The sequence below is a fragment of the Pimephales promelas genome, chromosome 1 (genome assembly GCF_988280905.1).
Source record: "Pimephales promelas chromosome 1, fPimPro1.hap1.1, whole genome shotgun sequence".
Classification (NCBI taxonomy): domain Eukaryota; kingdom Metazoa; phylum Chordata; class Actinopteri; order Cypriniformes; family Leuciscidae; genus Pimephales; species Pimephales promelas.
Window position 1 is genome coordinate 8,379,081 of NC_142769.1, and position 20,131 is coordinate 8,399,211.

At 37.2% G+C, this 20,131-nt stretch overlaps 1 protein-coding gene across 2 annotated transcripts in view; it reads right to left on the reverse strand.

The window, feature by feature from the left end:
* Positions 1-15,343: 15,343 nt before the first annotated feature.
* The window catches only part of dhx15 (DEAH-box helicase 15), a 47,334-nt gene continuing 42,546 nt past the window's right edge, over positions 15,344-20,131 (reverse strand). For both annotated transcript variants that reach the window (XM_039669664.2, XM_039669663.2), the window contains exons 12-14: positions 18,479-18,669; positions 15,992-16,161; positions 15,344-15,871 (exon numbers count right to left, since the gene is read on the reverse strand). In XM_039669664.2, coding sequence (XP_039525598.2) covers positions 15,754-15,871; positions 15,992-16,161; positions 18,479-18,669 — 479 coding nt within the window. In that variant the 3' untranslated portion in view covers positions 15,344-15,753. The remainder of the gene's footprint in view (positions 15,872-15,991; positions 16,162-18,478; positions 18,670-20,131) is intronic.

Genomic DNA, 20,131 nt, shown 5'->3' on the forward strand with positions numbered 1-20,131 from the left:
TTGCATCCAATGCCAAAAAAACACTTCAATCTTCTCATAATATACATTGCACATCACCATTTGTCCTTAATGTGTCTGAAACGACCCGATAAAGGATTCAGTCTTAACTCCTCCTTTCCAAGAGCCTACTCTGCTCTGATTGGTCAGACGGCCCAGTCTGTTGTGATAACAATGCTTCACTATATCTGAATTTCAGCTCCGGAGGCTTCCTCAGCACATGTATACTTGGTTATAAGAATGGTAACAATGCCGTTGGTTTTACCGCGCGAGTTCTCATCCTTTGGCAGATTCAACTACAGTATTTGGGGGCGGCTCAAAGAAGTAACTTTGTTCACGGGCAGCCAATGAAAACCATAGGCGGGCATTATGCAAATTTGTAACAAACCTTAGTATGTTACGGAAGTGAGACTGGAAATGCTGACAATGATTGTTAAGCAATTTAGAATACTGCAACAGACAAATGACTGAAAACTATGAATACTCACACAAAAAATAAGCTTTTGAGTAAAAAAATAATAAAAACCTGTAGCTCTAAACTTCATAAATTTCATATGAGTAGCTCATTTCCCTAGTGCATAAATATACAAACATCAAATAAATGCCTTCACCCATCCACTGCATACCAGTATAAGTTGTCTTAAGTAAGGCCCATACGAAATTGCACAATCCAATACTCAGGTTGTATGTCAGGTGCCTTTTCCAACAAACAGACTCATACATCATTTAAACTTTGCCCAGCACATGTCTCAAATGGTATGTGTCAAATACAATTTAATTTCACATATCTCTAGAGCACTGATGTCAAAGTGAATCTGACACACAGATCCATACCTTACATCTCTGTAGATTTGTACCAAAATCACATTTCGGTTTGATTTGCTTCCAAACAGGACGGTGAAGCTCTTTGCTTCTATTTTATAGATGTCATTCCTGCAATGGATTTTCCTATTCTGTCAATTGTGTTCATTATTAATATCAAGGACATGGGTGATCTCCAGGTAACCTCATCGAGGCATCCGTTTTGTGAATTGACGCGTGTTTGGAAGTGAACTGAATCAGTCAGATAGATAAAACAAGAGATGGACTAGCAACACAGCTGTGGCCACCCTTTGCTCATATCTGCTACTTATGATGAGAACTATATTAAAAAGGAAAATATAACTTGGGTTCAAAACTGAAAATTAACTCAAATTAGCTATTGTAATCAATTACTCACACTCATGCCGCTCCAAACCCATAAGACTTCCGTTCATCTTGGAAACACGAATGAAAATATATTTAATTAAATTTTTGTGTGAAATTTCAGTCCCTCTATTAAAAGTCGTTTGTGCCAAAACTTTGACACACATTCAGAGAGCACATCAAATATGGTAAATCAAAGCTGAAATATAGTTGCTTGATATACAAAAATAAACCTCATTGGTTCGCATGTGTCAAGCAAGCATGTTTGAGCTTCTCTTTACCATATATTATATTAGGGATGCACCGATACGAACATTTTGGTCGATACCGATATCTGATCATTCTTTATATTTGATAACCGATATACCGATAAATATAAATACATTTTTATTTAATTTTTGAGAGCCTGATTACAAAAACAAGTCCCACCATGATTACTAAAAGCCATGTCCGAAGTGATTTAAATTATTTAAACATATTTCAAGCAGTGAGCATCTATAGTGTCTCAGCTGAAGGAAGTAATCTTTTATTAACCGGCGTTAATAAATTGGCCAAATTTTCTTATCGGGCGGATAACGATAATATTATAAATTAACATATCAGCTGATACAATATGGTGATATCGTGCATCCCTATATTTTTTATGTTTGTGAGTTGATCAATGTTTATATGTTGACAAACACCTGTTGGAACAACATGCAGATGAGTAATTGATGTAACTGACGCAAAAGCTAAACCTTAAAGGGACTATGTTGATTACCACAATATATATATATATATATATATATATATATATATTAGAGCTGTGCAAAAGTTAATTGCGATTAATCGCATCCAAAATAAAAGTCTGTGTTTACATAATATATTTGTGTGTGCTGTACATAATTATTTTGTATATATAAATACCTATGCATGCATGTATATATTTAAGAATTATTTGCACTTAAATTCTGTATATATTTATAAATACATAATCTATATTATATGAATATAAATATTTTATATATGAATAACACATTTTCTTAAATATATACATGCATGTGTGTGTATTTATATATACAAAATAATTATATACAGCACACACAAATATATTATGTAAACACAGACTTTTATTTTGGATTTGATTAATCACAATTAATTTTTGAACAGTCCTAATATATATATATATATATATATATATATATATATATATATATATATATTGAATTGTCCATGCCAAAAACTAAAATGCTAACATTCTGTGTTACAGTGAGACATTTATAATGGAAGTGAATTAGGATAATCCATTAACCTTAAAATGCTTTTTTATAGCCATAAGATTTACACAAAATAGCTTATTAAGCTTTTCTGTGAAGTTAGATCCTATTTACAACATCACACATCCTTTTTGCTCAACAGCTGAAAGTTTTAACAGAATAATTAATGTAATGTGCTTTTATATATATATATATATATATATATATATATATATATATATATATATATATATATATATATATATATATATATATATATATATATATATATATATATATATATATAAAACGAACCTGGGATACACCCATACAAGCTCAAATGAGAGTATTTGTTGCATTAAAAATAAGGCAGTTAAAACACTTATAGTAAATTATTATGGTCATATTTCTGTTTAAGAATTTACAAGAACTCTTCTGCAGAAATGTAGGGCTATAGACTATTTTATCATCATGACAACAAATCTGAAATAATCTATTGGATATATGAACACTGTTTACAGTACAATCGCATGTAAACAGTAACATGCGATTACACTGTTCTATGGCCTTTAAGTGCCAGTGTATTTTAACATTCATGGATTGTTTACCTCCATTTAATGCAGGGGTGTCCAATCCTGCTCCTGAAGGGCCACTGTCCTGCAACGTTTAGTTCACACACCTGACTCTACAAATCGAGGTCAGACTATGCATTCTAACTTCCAGGTGTGTTGAGGCAAGCAGGACGGTGGCCCTCCAAGACTGACTTAGGCTTGGTTTAATGTAACTGCGTTTCGAGTCTAATTTAATGATTTTCTGTGGTAACATTATCCCACAAATTCTGTTGACTGATCCTGAAATGAACACAAAATAGTGCCAATTAATTAATGTGATGACTGTTATAATTTGGTGAAAGGAGAGTAAAACTTTGAGACCCACAGCTTCACGCGTAATTTTCCAGGATATTCAGGCAGAAACTTACGAAAAAACATGAATGGGGCGCCAAAACACTAGTTGTAATGGAGCCCAACCCAAGACTCACCTTAAAGGGATAGTTCAACAAAAAATTTTAATTCTGCACTCACCCTCATAACCCGTAAGACTTTCCTTCATCTTTAATGAAATCTGAAAGCTTTCTGTCCCTCTATTGACACAGCTACGCAACTACCAAAATGACGCTTCAAAAAGTTCATAAAACGTATAAATCCATATTGAGCAGTTTAGTCCAGATTTTCTGAACAGACATGATCACTTTATATGATGAACTGATTAAATTTAGGCTTTTATTCACATTCAGAGAACACGAACAGAAGCTCAACCAAACCTCCTTGATGCGCAATAACTATAACTCTTTCAGAAGCTCAAACATGCTGCATTCACACAAGAATGAACATCATTGGTTCTCGCACGTCAAGCAAACATGCTTGAGCTTCTGTTTACTACAACTGATGTGTGAGTTGATTAATGTTTTTATGCAAATAAAAACCTAAATTCAATCTGTTCCTCATAAAGCGACCTTGTCTCTTCAGAAAATGTTGACTAAACCGCCCAAATCCCGATTAATAGTGATAAGTTTTACAATCTCTTTATGAACTTTTTGAAATGTCAAAGTAGTTGCGTTGCGGTCTATGTATGGACAGAAATCCTCAGATTTCAACAAAATTACCTTCATTTGTGTTCCGAAGATAAACGTGTCACGTGTTTGGAACGATATGCGAGTGTAGCCTAATTAATGACAGAATATTAATTGAGTGAACTGTCCCTTTAAGAACCCAACTACATAGGGTACACAACTCTGCTGAAAGTCACCATACAATTCACACAGAGAATTCGGTGGGATAAAAGGCGTATACAAGGAATCCAAGGGTAGAGGAGAGGAAGTATCCCGAGGTGACCGCTCTTACCTGCTCAGATGAATTCTCCCAGGTGAAGTTGAGCAGACAGGAGGAGAAGAGCTCGTCGTCCGAAAGCCCATAAGCGTTCATCGTCCCCGACGTCCCGTGCTCCCGCTCAAATATTTCTTAGGCGAAAACGTCAATTTCTTCCCCACGACGAGTCTCAGCCGGTTCGGTTCTCCTCGTCCTTGGGTTTAACGAACTGAAACTGTGAGCCGCGGAAGCTCAGCTCCGTCACGTGCGCACCAGCGTCGCCTCCAAAAACCAGGATCTCTCCACTGTAAAATTGTTGTTGGATTCCTGTTTGTATCCTTTTATTTGGATCTTTGTTTTCAAATATTTGACTAACGGGGCTGCCTGACTCAAATGAGGCTGTGGGAAATAAATCTAGTAAAACTGCATATAATGGTACCTCATGTTTACAGGTAATGGGCTTTATGCCCAGCTGCACTCCTGAACTTCAGCCAGGTCCTTGTTTCCTGTCTGCAATTATTGGCCAAATTGATTAATCCAGGTGTGCCTGACCTCAGTTGTCATGGCAACAATAATCAGACACACCTGAATTAATCAATTTGACCAATAATGGCAGACAGGAAACAAGAAGCTGGCTGAAGTTCAGGAAGTAGTGCAGCTGGGCATAAAGCCAATTGACCTTATAATCACCTAATGAGGCCTGAACTGTTGCAAGCATCAGGAGAGCAAACTGGCTTGGAAATATTTGCAGATTTATCTACATGATAATTAATAAAATAAGATGCAATTAATATTGTCACTTGCACTTATATGTGCAAGAGTCCACATACATTTTCCATTATAAGGCTATAGATTGTTGGCAGTCTGATAGTTCAGCAAAGAAAATGAGAATTCTGTTATACTCACTACCCATAAGTCACTCCAAACTGCATGACCTTCTTTCTTCCATAGCACACGAAGGGTTTTTCTTTATGTGTTTTTGCAATGTAAAAAAAAAATGTTCTGGTCACCCAGTTTATTGAACTATATCTCATTAATTATTCTGCTGGACTATAGCCTACTTGGAATTTCTTGTTACACTCATCAAATCCTTGAAGCAATTTAAAATTTTAGCTTCCTTAACATCATTTAATCCATATTAGCATGCTTTACCTCTCTCTCTCTTAATTTGGTAAATTACTGAATAGAAGTTGACACTTTCTTTTGATAATAATGTTTAAGTAGAATCCAGCTAAAGAATATCCAGATACTATCCAAATATGTAACACGTTAAAGCCAGGTGTCAAAGCACCACCATAATATATATTATGTATCATAATCCAAGTCTTCTAAAGCCAAATTATAGCTTTGTTTGAGGAAAAGGCTGAAATGTAAGTCTAGTTGCTGAAAAACTTGTGGCTATTGCTGTGCAAGGTTTAACATCAAAGACGGCAAATTATTCATTCATTCTGTGAATTAACAGGATAATAAATTGACATTGTTTTCTTAATTATTTACAGTCATGTATTAAAATCCTTTGTGGTGATGATTCCTTTTTGAATTGCTCGATAACACATCTACATAGCCTGCTCTATATCAAAGAGCATAGATACATTCATGAAATGTTGCAACAGATGTATTTTTTATCTTACAGGCACAGTGCTTGGTAAGTGCTTTTGAAAGTTTGGATGGTTATCTATTGACTTTAATTTTAGTGATTCTTAGGGAGCCCTTTCATGTAAAATTTCCCTTTGCTTTGTGAACGAATGTAGATATACTGAAACTGAATAAATCTACAGCCAATGGATATTTAAAAAAAGGCTCTTTTAAACCGAACTCTGTTAACGAAAATGATGCAAGTAAAGGGAGTATATTGGGTTTGTTCATCATTCTTATTGTGCTCTATCTGATAATTTCCTTTTAGTGTAGATAGCATTAAAGACTGCACAGTTATAATATTTATATCTACTCACTGGTTAGGTTGGAGGTCTTAATTCTTTGTGGCATTGAACAAGCTTTTAGAAACATTCCTCGGAGATTTTGGTCTGTATTCACATGATCGCATCACGCAGTCGGCTGGAAATCCATGATATAAATCTCCCATTCCACCACATCCCAAAGATGCCCTATTGGATTGAGATGGTGTCTGTGGAGGCCATTTGAGTATAACCAACTCATTGTCATGTTAAAAACACCACTTTGAGATGGTTTAAGCTTTGTGACGGTGCATTATCCTGCTGGAAGTAGCCATCAGATAATGAGTACACTGGTCATAAAGGGATTGACATGGTCAGCAACAATACTGAGAAAGGCTGTGGCGTTTAAACGATGCTCAATTGGTACTAAGGGGCCCAAAGTGTGCCAAGAAAACATCCCCCACACCATTACACCACCACCATTACGAACCGCGGATACAAAGCAGGAAGGATCCATGCTTTCATGTTTCTTACACCAAATTCTACCCCTATCTGAACGTCACAGCAGAAATCAAGACCAGGCAATGCTTTCTAATCTTTGTTTGTCCAATTTTGGTGAGCCTGTGCAAATTGTAGCCTCAGATTCCTGTTCTTAGCTGACATCTGCTTCATGCTTCAACGTGTTGTGCGTTTAGAGATGTTCTTCGGCATACCCCGGTTGTAACGAGTGGTTATTTCAGTTACTGTTGAGTTATCAGCTCGAACCAGTCTGGCCTTTCTCCTCGCACCTCTGGTGTCAGCAAGGTATTTTCTGCCACGGCACTGTCGCTCATTGAAATGAACAACTGAGACAAACTGAGTTGCAGAAAGTATCTGATGTGGCAGCAGATTTTCCAATTCTTGCTGTAAGATGTTACTCCACTTTCCCATCAAGGCATTTGCTTCTTCTCAAACACTACTGATGTCACACCTAACCTCCAGATCAAAGCCTGAGTTGACAAAGTACTTGATGATCAGCGTCATGATACCAACAAAGCCTTGTTGGATTGGGTCAACTCAAAACGAATCCTGTAACCCTGAGTTTGTTCAACTTCCATCATGGTACAGGCCCTAGGGACCCTGGGTATTTCAGTCAGTAAAGGACTTTTTAATGCCCAAAGTTAATGTAAATGTGACCTTAATTGTCTACTGCCTGTAAATTGTTAGTCTTAAGCCCGGAACATACCAACGCCAACGAACTAGCGCTGATGAAAGCCAACTGTGTTGTCTCCTCTCGTCCGCTCTCGTCGGGGTAAAAAGCTGCACTTGAACACACCGAGAGAACTACAGGCGACTGTCAGCTATAATGTGCGTTCTGCGCCTGCGTGTAATGAGCCAACTGCCTATTTCTGCAGATATATTAGTCTATATTCGTCATTCAAAAAGGAAAACCGACGGTGCCATGTTAATATTGAAATATTCGACAAGGGACACTCAGGTAAGAAGACGTAACTTAAGAACAGCTTTCCATCTTTACCGTTTTGACTTCTTTGCTTGCTGTTTTGCGTTTATTCTCGTGCACTGACTCTTTCACTAAGCTGAACAGCCAATCAGAGTTCTCTCTTTCCCCAACGGCCCGACGGCGATTTAACGTGTCGAATTGCGCGAAACAAAGCCGACGAGGACTATTTTCAGCCAACGGCACGGAACCGTGCGTATCACACTGAGGAAACTTAGTTGGCCAACGCACAAAATCTGCCAGACGGCCGACCGTCGGCTTGGTGTGTTCCGGGCTTTAAGGACTGTTCCACATGTGCAATAATTGTTAGTTCATTGAACAAGCATGAAAAATATTGTTTAAACCCTTTCCAATTAATATCTGCAAAGTTGATTTGGAGTGCCGAGCTTATATACTAGTGGCCCAACACACCTTGGTGTCTCTCTGAGAAACTTGGTAAAGCAAATAGAAGTCATATACTCAGGAATCTTGTTAAGTTCTCATTTCTCCCATTTTCAGCTATGCAGATGGTGGCAAATCACCCTGAACTGTCTTTTAACTGAGGTGAGATTACTTTCTCAAAGATTCACCATTTGCAGTTAGTTTCAAACAAGCAGGATGATACTCCTCTCCCTGTAGGACTAATATATCAACGGCAACCTTGCGTCCTCCGCGCAGGAACCTATCACAGGTAGGCTGCTGAGCTCCTGTCAGAGATGGCGTGATTGAATTGTTCCATCGCTCTGTCACCAGAGGGGCCATTACTTCAAATTAGCATACAAATTCAAACCGGGACAGATGGATTTGTCAAATTCCAGTCGACATCTTCCTCCGAGATTGGCTTCGCTAACACTGTACGATGAAGATAAGACACCTGTCTCGGCTTCATTCAGGGCAACAGGTGGAGGACAACATGAAAAGGGAGGTAGGGAAATGTTGAGTTGTCCACAAAAACAATTCCAGCTGAAAGAAACATTCTCGGAGTGCTGCGGGTGGTCCTGAGGCTTATATGCATCAGCCTGATATATGCAAGTTGGCTATGTTTGTAAGAAAATGCATCAGGGTATGTCTACACACTGACGTTGTTACTCCTAAATTCTAATTCCAATCATGTTAAATACTCAGGTCTGAATTATTCACAATTTTGAATGGAATTAATGCATGCTGATGGCAGTAGTGTGCATAGTTCCTTCTGTCAATGTTCCACACTCAGTAAACCATATCTTTGTGGACCATGAAAGTTACCACAAAACGGTCTACAACAGGAGATTTTGTTAATTTCAAGGACCCCTAAATATGAGGATCCCCTTTGCATTTAACCCTTTTTATAATACAGATACATTATTGTACAAAAATCCATTTACACTGTGAGGAAAATTATTCCCAGACCCTACTTTGAAACATTTGGGACCATATAAAACCAGGGTGGCCATGATTTTGCCAAGACATGATCCTGGACCAACATATTCTGATGATCCAGGTACAACATTCCTGTCTGAAAACATATCCCTATACCCCAAAACCCAACCCTACCCATAACTTACCTAAAATCAGAGAGAAATTATTGGTGAACAACAATCTGTAGCCTCAAATCTGATTGGGATTTTTTTGGAATGTTTTTCCAGGATCAACACTTTGACCAAAGAACATGCTCAACTCAGTCATTGGTGGAACGATTTTAATTATATCTAATTTGTTCATTTTAAATGTGCAAATACTACCTAAAAAGGGTTGTATTTGCAAATTACACACGAATGCATACATAAGCCCCTTTCACACAGAGATTCCGGAAAATACACGGATAATGTAACCCGGCATTTGTCCCGGGATTGTTTGATTTTGCTTCATTCACACTGCCAGTGATTTGCCGGGATCTGTGAGTGTGTTCACACACAACCCGTAAATATCCCGGAAAGACACGTCATCAGGACTAGACGTGTAACGCACGCGTCGAAAACATGTACACGCGCAACAGCTGGTGAACGATCTCAGCTTCAGCGTGGATAGAGAGGAGCTCCTTGTCTCTGCTTCGTTCCAGTTTGCAGACATTTGTTCATCCTTTCTTTGTTGATAACGACCACAAACGTTCTTCTAAGAGCAACAGAGTCGCGCGATGACATGAGCGTCATCACTATGACACACCCCTTACGGCATTGGTCCTGGCTTTTGTTCCGGGATTGATTCCGGCAATGTTACTAGGTCCCCAACCTGGGATTGATGCTGGTATCAATCCCAGGTAGTGTTTGCGTTCACACAGAAGGCGTTCTGGCAATTGTGTGAAAGGGGCTATACATACACAAGTGATGCATTTTTGTATCACCCTGGTTGCCTTGAAAAACACAATAGGATTTTTTCATTTGCCGTTTGGTTTATTGCAGAAAATAAACTCTGTGATCAATTAAACGTTATGACTCTTATATGATAATCTTCGCAAATGAAAACACTTTTAATGAAATTTGAAGCCGAAATACAATCACCAGAAGTTAAAATCTCTTTTCAAGAAAAGGAACCACAAAGGGGTATTACCGGTGTATTTTATGATGTAGAATAAAATATCAGGAGCTTTTTAACCACCGACCTTATTTCAAGCCTTTAACCACAAACCCATTAAAAAAAAAAAAAAAACAGGAAGTGCTAAAATGTCAATTCATTACTGGGGCTTTTGACTATATAAGACACTGTAGAAAAAAAGGGGGTCTGAAACTATAGTAGCAGTAGTTAGTTCAGCGCAGTCTCATCTTTTGACCATACGTCAACATCCGCCTTTTTAGGGTACCCTTAAACGTCGGTTAGATGACATTATTGGATCCTAACCCTATCCCAGACCTAAACCTACCCTGTCACCTAACTGACGTTAAAGGTAAAGCGTCAGTTGTATGACGGCCCGGGATCGTCAATCAACCGACGTTTAAGGGTACTCTAAAAAGGCGGATGTTGACGCATGGTCAAAAGACGTCAGTTATATGACGACTTGGGATGAGACTGTGTTAGCTAGTTCACTTCAAGGGGGTTATGAATTGATCTAGGGCAGAATAATCATGACATTTATATATTATACAATGTTTTCAAGAAATGGTTAAAGGATACTTGTACGACAAATACGACAAAACCGTTTTATTGAAATAAGACGAGAGAGCCCAAAATTGTGGGTTTTGCTTCCAGCTCATGCCACTGACCAGTCTAATAAGAGACTACTTAGAAAAATAATGATTTTCTTGGGTAATTATGCTGGGAAGGATCAATTGGAAACACTCAGTATGACAAAACCCCTTTCCCCCTCTAGATCAATGGCACATAATTTCTAGATCAGCTCAAACTAATGTGTTTTCTATTGGCTTCAGCGAACCACGGTAATCTCTGGCACAATTTCACGGTTACATGTGTGCTCGTGAGTAGAAAGCCATCTATTTAAAAACTTGGGGCTGAACAATATTTTTCTTTCCCCCGTCAGAAAAGATCAAAATAAACATGCTAATCTCTAGCATTTGCATATTGCACACGTGGTAGCCTTGATGCGAAACTCCTTTCCGCCCTCTCTTCTCATCTACTCCACACAAGTACCCCTCCTTTCTGGTGATATTCCTTTGAAACTTCAATTGAGGGCAAATGCTAACTTAAGGTCGCTTTTGAAGTTTTCGCATCTCTCTCACGTGTCACCTTGCAAATGGCTCATCCCCTCTCCTCGTACATAACCGTGGTGTATAATGCCATAGGTGAAAAAAATGGATTTGGTCTTCATCTACGACTAATGGATTAATATGGAAATAGAACAAAAAGACCCCCTGGGTGCCGTGTTCTCTCTTATCGAAAGTGCAGCAAAACACAACAATAAAACTTTAAAGTCTCAGGGCCAAGGGGAAAGGCACTGCCGTGGATTAATAAGACACTGCCTTCTGTATGTCTCGGGGAAAAATAGTGAAACAAATACCTGTGCTCTATCAAAAGACACTGAAAATGAGGTATTAAGCTCTTTCGCATATCAACAGGATCGTTTTTTTTTTTTGATGCTTTAATTATGATGGCACTACTAAAATACAATGGAAATGCAATGACAAAGGAACGGCAATGAGACCACTGGCATGTTCGGCTGACCTGGGCCTAAAGGAAGCCACTGTTTTCAAGGACCCTCACTTCTAACATGCCCAGCTCAGCTGTACAATTTCTGTTGGTTTCACGCTTCAGAAAGCTGACAATTGAACTAGCCTACAGAATGAGAGTTGGAGAAGTTATTTGCAATCCCTCTGCAGAAAAAAAAGAAAAAGAAAAATGGTATATGAAGTTGCAACATCAAACCACAGAAAATTGAACTTTAAGTTTTTAAATCTAAAACTCAAATAAAAATGCAATACACTTCTTGAAATAATGCTTTGCTTAAATATATACCCAGTTTTTCAGCATTGCCTCTTTTCTCAGTTTCTGAAACTATTAGATCTATTTAAATGCTTCAGTTTGTTTTCATATTATAATAATATATGTAAAAAAATTAAAAATTTAAATTGATATACTATTATATAACTTCAAATACTTTGTTTTTTTTTATATATTATGCCTATATTTAATTATAAGCCTAAATAAAGAATCTCACAAGGGTATTGTTTTTAGGGCTTGACGTCACAATATGTCGACCTAAATCGAAGGGGGTGCCCGTCGTTATGTAGATATAAATGTCTCATTCTAAGGTAATAAAAACGTTGTGGCTTATTAAGTAAGTTATACTAAACTAGTATACACTACGGAATGCATTGACGTCACTTTCTCACAGGAACAACCCCCCTCAGCTTGACTGAGTGGCAAAAGATCTGCTTTGTGACTGGATTTAATAGGGAAACTGCGAAAATGCCACTAAAACGAACAATTTTATCAATTTAAACTAAATGTTGGACTCTATATTGTGTCCTTACAACTTACTAAAGATCCAGTGAACCATGGATATTGACATGCAGCCAAGAATCGTGTTGCCTGACATTTATGTTTGCCTGATTTCAACATCGGGGAAATAAAAGCAATATCGACTTGTACATAAAGCAAATTTGCCTGTGAACGCTTTATATAAATACAATATAGGTAGGTATAATCCGGGTGATCACTTATATCAGTGATATATATATATATATATATATATATATATATATATAGCCTATCTCATATCGTCCAGCCCTAAAACTTTTTTTTTTTTTTGGTCAGTTTATTAAAAAACATCCAATAATCCATAATATATATATAAAAATACAAAATATATATGGTTTTACACCTAAATTCAGCATATTGACACAAAAAGATAACTGCAAATCCACCTTTCGCTGACTGGGGTCCAGTTGTTTCTGTGAATTGCAGCGATCCATTTGCTCCTCTTTCTATAGCAGTCTGTAAAAATATACCTCAGATTGTTTGTCAAATCTAGTTGTACAGTCAATCGCAAAACTCTTTCCCACTTTATATGTGTTGTGCTTGTTTCTCGCGGCATTCACGCTGACAACATACAGCCGCTCAGTCTTTTTGCCACCCACTGTGAGTAACTGCAGGCACTCCGGCCGACGGTGACGTCATGCGCATTCCCTCTATTGAAAACAGTTATGGATGTCATATTGCATTTCTGTTTATAGATACTCAATTTGTTTACATATTGCACCTTTAAGATTAATTTTAAAGAAAATCACATTTCTACTTCTTACCATTAAATCTGAATTGCATTCTCCATCCTTTTTGCGCCTTAAGCTCCAATTCAGTAACTGATTTCAGTTCTAAATGGAGCAACTTTCCTTAGTTGAAGTGCCTATTGAAGTGTTTCACAGGGATGAATCTCAGTCACCCACTGCGATGCTTCCGTTCCCTTCCTCTTTGGAAAAACTGCTTAAGCTCAGTCTGGTTTAATGAATATTGTGAATGGACAGCATTTTTGTTTAGATTTCGTCTTGGCCACTTCAGGACTCCCTGAGTAACGGCTTCATGCTGGGATCATTGACCTGTAAAAGAAAACTCCCAAGTCGCACGTGTCGCAGACTGAATCGAGTTTTCCTCCAGGATTTACCAGTGTTTTTCTGCAATGATTTCAGAGAAGTTCCCCGCAGCATCACCACGCTTCATGGTCGGGATGGTGCATTTCTGATAACGCGCAGCGATTGGCTAGCAACAAACATGGCATTTAGTTAGATAGCCAAAAGCTCTATTTGGGTCTCATTAGACTAGAGTTTCTTCTTCCATCTGGCTTCAGAGTCTTCCTCATGCCTTCTGGCGAACTGCAGCAGAGATGTCATATGACATTTTCAACAGTGGCTTCTCTCTGTCACTCTTCCATAAAGCTGTGACTGGTGAAGCAACCACATGACAGTTGTTGGATCCAGTCTCTCCAATCTCAGCCACTGAAGCTTGTAAGTCCTTCATTGGTCACCAGCCTCTTGGTGGCCTCTCAGTGCCGTCCTTGAATGGCCACTCCGGTTTTGAGGACATCCTTCTCTAGATACATTGACAGCCACACTCTTTCCTTTTCTTACTTATTGATGTCACTGAACTCCAAGGGCAAGGGCTAATCAATGACTTGTATCCATCACACGCCTAGCAGGTCTTCAATAGTTTTTTTACATTTTCTCTTTCAGGCTCTGTAAAAAAAAAAAAACTCACCAGAAGTTGAGTATTGAGTATCAAGTATTTATTTTCAAATCAATTGAATATTTCTATATGTATAATTATTTTAGAATAATATATATATATATATATATATATATATATGTGTGTGTGTGTGTGTGTGTGTATATATATATATATATATATGTGTATATATGCATGTATATATATATATATATATATATATATGTGCATGCATGTATATATAATATATATACTTATACATAAAGCTATATACAATGGATGCATTCTATACAACTATATAGATAACTATACACACACACACACACACATATACATATATATATATATATATATATAGTTGTTTAGTTAACTTGTTTTATTAGTTTAAGTTGCCAACATTTCTTATTTTTATCTTCATTTATTAAGTTCATCTAATTTTTTTTTTTAATTTTAAATATCTTTATTGAATGTAATAAAAAAAAATCCAGTAACAAGGCATACAAACTGAATAAAATTAAGAGACCAGAGAACTAACAGAACAGAACAGAAAATTAACTGAATGATCTCAAATCAACCACAAAGTTTTTTTTTTAAATATAATATTTTGTGCTCCAAATAGCATTCAATATTTTTTTTCTGACATCATTAACAGATAACAAGTGCCCATATACTGGATTGTTGCAGTGTGAAACATCTATTCATGGGTCAAAGTATTTCTTCGACTAGTCTTTAGAAATCAGAAGGAAACAGCTGGAATCCCAAATCGGCTGAATAAGATTAAAATCAATGTTGTAAAACATGCAATTAACCTCATAAATGAGCACATTAACACGACTGCCCTAATCTTAACCCTAACAAAGATGACCACTGATTTATAGAAATAATAACTGAAAGGAACTCATTTTAAAAATCTCCATCAAACCATTAATAAACATCATGGTCTATACTTCTTTATTTTGACGGCAACTGCAAAGCTGTGAATCCATTTGTGCAATTTAGGGCCTCCTCATAAGCTAATGCAGTAAGTATTACTATTTGTATAATTGGTTCTTTTATTTTTATTCAACAAAAATAATAGTATGCATGAACTTGATTAAGCATGACTGATATCAAGGGTTTTTTATTATTGAAGTAAAAGCTCCTTTACAGAATAAACAGGGACTTTTCTACTCAATAACATAGCAGGAAGTTCTCAATGTCAATAAGGAATGTCAACATCCACATGAATGCTCATGCAAAAAAAAAAGTTGATGGTGGTATCCCTGTTAAGCATTTGCTCCCAATCAATCCTTAGTGCCTAAATTGACCAATTTAACTGTTTTTATCAGGTGCCAAAATGCACGGCGGCGCTCGGAGCAAAGAGTTATAAAAAAATATATCTTGACGACAAATCAAAACAAAAAACACCGACAGAAATCTAATGTTAAATGACAAAGTGTGATGTGCAACCTCAGAAGCATTGCACAGCGCATACTGAATTCAAAACGTATAGTCCTTATACCGTTCGGTTAGGTTCAGTATTGAGAGTACTCCTTGGTTTGAAGTTTAGCAATAATGCGCTCCAGTTGCCTCTTAGCCTCGCATTGAGGGAAGTTGCCCATTTCATAGTATTGCGGAGCGATTTTCACCAGCCTGCAGGATGAGACGGTACACAGAATGTTTACAAACTTTTTCCTTTCTTTGTTGCAAAAAAACGTTTACTCTATGCCAACAATGCACAAATAAATTCTGCATTTGCATGTTTTAGCTTACCATTCGGGTTTTATATCAGTGCAGGTGCGGATGTAGTTCTTGGTGGTCAGCACAAACTCATTGTAGAGAACCCACTCGGGCTTGTGGTCCAGTACGGTGGAAGGGTGCAACTGGACCACCTGGTTGTCCTTCACTGTGAGATAGTGGCCGGTGCGCTCCAGGTGAGCAACCTGATAAAACCAGACACGCAAATGAACAAATAAATCAACCACAAGCAAACCAAAAGCGCACACACTGACGTTTCTTCAAGCACCTACACAGGCGGTGTGAGGATGTCGAGATTAACCCGGGCAATCAGTCTCAATAAACGGCCGACTCAAACAGAGATGTCGGGAACGCAACTCCCGGTAATTCGTGCACCAAGGTGCAAATTTGTCTCACCAGTAAAGGTTAATGTTGACAAATATTTCAATATTAATGGAGTAATTCAACTAGTCAGGTCACTTGTTTCAGGTACCCCCTTCCCGGAGAGCGACTCGATAAAAACGTCATTTATTTTCGCTACGTGGGACGAAAATTGCCTTGATTTCTTGTATGTATTAAATGGTCACACTTTGATAGAAAGCCTTGCATTACATTAGCAAGCCTCAGTGATTCTCCATTCCCAACAGACACAGTATCTTTTAATTCAGGCAGAGAATAAAAGGAGAAATCAAGCTCTACTTTAAAACTAGCTGTACTTTATTTTAGGATTAAAAAAACTAGAGTGGACTAAGACTTAAAGGGATACTCCACTTTTTTGGAAATAGGCTCATTTTACAACTCCCCCAGAGTTAAACAGTTGAGTTTTACCGTTTTCGAATCCTTTCAGCCAATTTTCTGATATTTAGAAGAATATCTGTAGAAACCAGAAACTGTCTGGTTACAGATATTCTTCTAAATATCAGAAAATCAGCTGAATGGATTCGAAAACGGTAAAACTCAACTGTTTAACTCTGGGGGAGTTGTAAAATGAGCCTATTTCCAAAAAAGTGGAGTATCCCTTTAAATAAATCCTTAAGTTATAAGAACATCCAAGGCTGTTCTATTATAAATGATCATGGCTAAATGGCGTTCCTGTCTTGAAACCACTTCAGCTGTGACTATATACATTATAAACAGAATAGTTGATTTCATTTTGTCCGTCATTTTGACACAGAGTGGGATCTATTCTAACTGGTCCGGTCTCGATATTTATGGCAATGGACATTGTGTAGAGAAATGTATTTTTGGTAAATTGTAACAAAATGCATGGATTCTCAAATTGCAATTTAAAACACTCAGCATCAAAACCTTAGCGGGAATGAAAAATGTCATTGGGTCGGGTTTTTCACATTGTTCAATAACCTGTAAACTGTCACCCTCTGCCTTTTTGAGCATCTGAACTTGAATGGTTGTAATTCATGAAAATTTTTGAAGAATGACCCAAGTCTCTAAAATATTGACCTATTTGTCTCCATTTATAGACCATCAGCAGATTATCGCAGAAGTGAAAGCACTTCAAAAAAAAAAAAAAAGTTATGGTTTATATAAATCAGAAGTAGTCAACTAAACTATTTCACACAAAATCATTTGGGATAAATGGCAAAAAAAGACAGCCAATTGTGTTCCTAAATTGTTTTTGGTCTCACAAAAATTAAGCCTACTGAAAAGTAAGTACCTTTTCCATAATTTCCCATTTCAAAATAGTTTTCAGTGAAGAATTTTGAGTGTTTAACCTTTCAAATTATATCTACTTTATGATGATTACTAAAATCTGTGGGGGGAAAAGGCAAAAAAAAAAGCGTGCCAACCGTCCTGCCATCAGGACACTACGGAGCCCCCCTAGCCCCACTTTGGCAAAAAAAAAATTTAATTATAAATATCTTGTGGCCTCAAAATAGTAACTCGTGGCCTCAAGATACTATCTCGTGGCCTCAAGATAGAGTTAGTATCTTGAGGCCACGAGTTACTATATTGAGGCCACGAGATAGTACCTTGAGGCCACGAGATAGTACCTTGAGGCCACGAGTTAGTATCTTGAGGCCACGAGTTAGTATCTTGAGGCCAAGAGTTAGTACCTTGAGGCCACGAGTTAGTACCTTGAGGCCAAGAGTAACTATCTTGAGGCCAAGCGTTACTATCTTGAGGCCACGAGTTAGTATCTTGAGGCCATGAGTTAGTATCTTGAGGCCACGAGATAGTATCTTGAGGCCACAAATTACTATCTTGAGGCCACGAGATACTATCTTGAGCCCACGAGTTAGTATCTTGAGGCCACAAATTACTATCTTGAGGCCACGAGATACTATCTTTAGGCCACGAATTACTATCTTGAGGCCACGAGATAGTATATTGAGGCCACGGGTAAATATCTTGAGGCCACAAGTTACTATCTTGAGGCCATGAGATAGTTATAATTAATTTTTTTTGCCTAAGTGGGACTAGAGGGGCTCCGTAGGATACTGACAGTTAACAGGTTAAAGAAATGTAAGCGAATATTTTTGTCACATTTAAAAACAAACACACCTGCATGAAGAACCCGGTGACTAGAGCTCGGCGAATGTTGATGTAGTAGTCTCGGCTGGTGAACTCTGTGCTGCGTCGTGGCAGGTTGAAGCGGTCCATGATGCGTGAGAGCTGCTGCCGCACGTTATCAGCCGACATCAGTGAGCGGTAGTTAACGAAGTTATCATAGCACCACTGCACAGACTCGTGGTCTTCGAATAGAAAGGTTACATGTTAAAACCAGGTTACGGGCAACATACAAGCAGACCAGGACTACAAAATCATCTATAAACTTCTAAATTGCTAATTATGCATCTTGTCAAATCTTGAAATCTTTGAAATATGTCATTTTTAAGGTAAAGTGAGTAACGTTTGCAGCACTCAGGTCGCAAAAATTGAATTCATTTTTCCACACACTTTTCCATATCTTCTACTGGCAAAGTACCACCCTAAACTCAAGCCAACAGTGTCTCAGAACCTTTCGTAGGAATCAACCTACAAATGGCTTTGCTTGAAGTCAGAAATATTTACGTGTCACCTTTTAAAATTATCATCTAATAATGACAGAACAATTTATACATGTAGAGTGTTACTAAGAATGCAAGAAATATTGTGAGCATACCAGCTATTGGCCCATATAGTTTGGTTGGAAGAAATGCAACCCTCAGAAACCCAGAGAAGCAGAACTGCAACATTTGTATAAAGCAATTAAATACCTAATTGTCATTAAAAGTGGGTAACGCATACTAGAAGCTGACACTCTAGAATTGACCACAACAACCATTTTTATGAGGAAAAATAAAACAGCATATTAACTGAAAAAAATTATCCATTTACAAAGTATTTAACATAATATTTTTCTTATTGTACTTCTATATAAATACATGAAAATGTCAAATAATGAAATTTCAAATCAACTACATTTGTGTGCTGAATTGTGTTGTGAATAGCAGAGGACTGAAACAATGGCTGAAAACTAAACAGTGCTCACATGTATAGTCTATTACTAATACTTTCTGATTCTGATACTTGCTGTTTTTATTTTTTATTTATTTATTTTTTCTCCCTTGTTAATGTATTTTATTTTATTTTCAAAAGCCTCCCGTGGACAGGTGTTGAAAATTAGCATGTATGCTATAATCACTAAAAACAAATGCATATGGCTCGTCCAATGTAATTGTATGTCCATGTCAAATAAAGATATATATATAAAAAAATAAATATATATATATATATATATATATATATATATATATATATAAAATACTTTTCACTTTAACATTGTGTATTGAAACAAAACAAAATAGCCTAAACAAAATGGTTTAACCAATGGCTTCCTTGTGGGGTGAAAAAAGATGCATCATGAATATCAAAGGTTTGATCCCCAAGTTAAAATTGTAGACTTGTTTCTGCTGATTTCAATAATTATGTAATCTGGTTCTAATTGAAAGGGTTTATACAATTTACACAAATTCACTGGACTTTTTTTGTGCCGAAGTGCCGAAACGTCAAACTTGTCAGCATCACATGAACACAAACATACTCTCATGATTTTTAGAATGTTTCAAATAAGCACCGACAACTAGAGAACGAGTGAGATGCAAGAAACCCCATGAGAGTTTGAGAAAATATGGAAGCTAAAGTGAGAAATGAACTGCACATAATTCGCTGTGG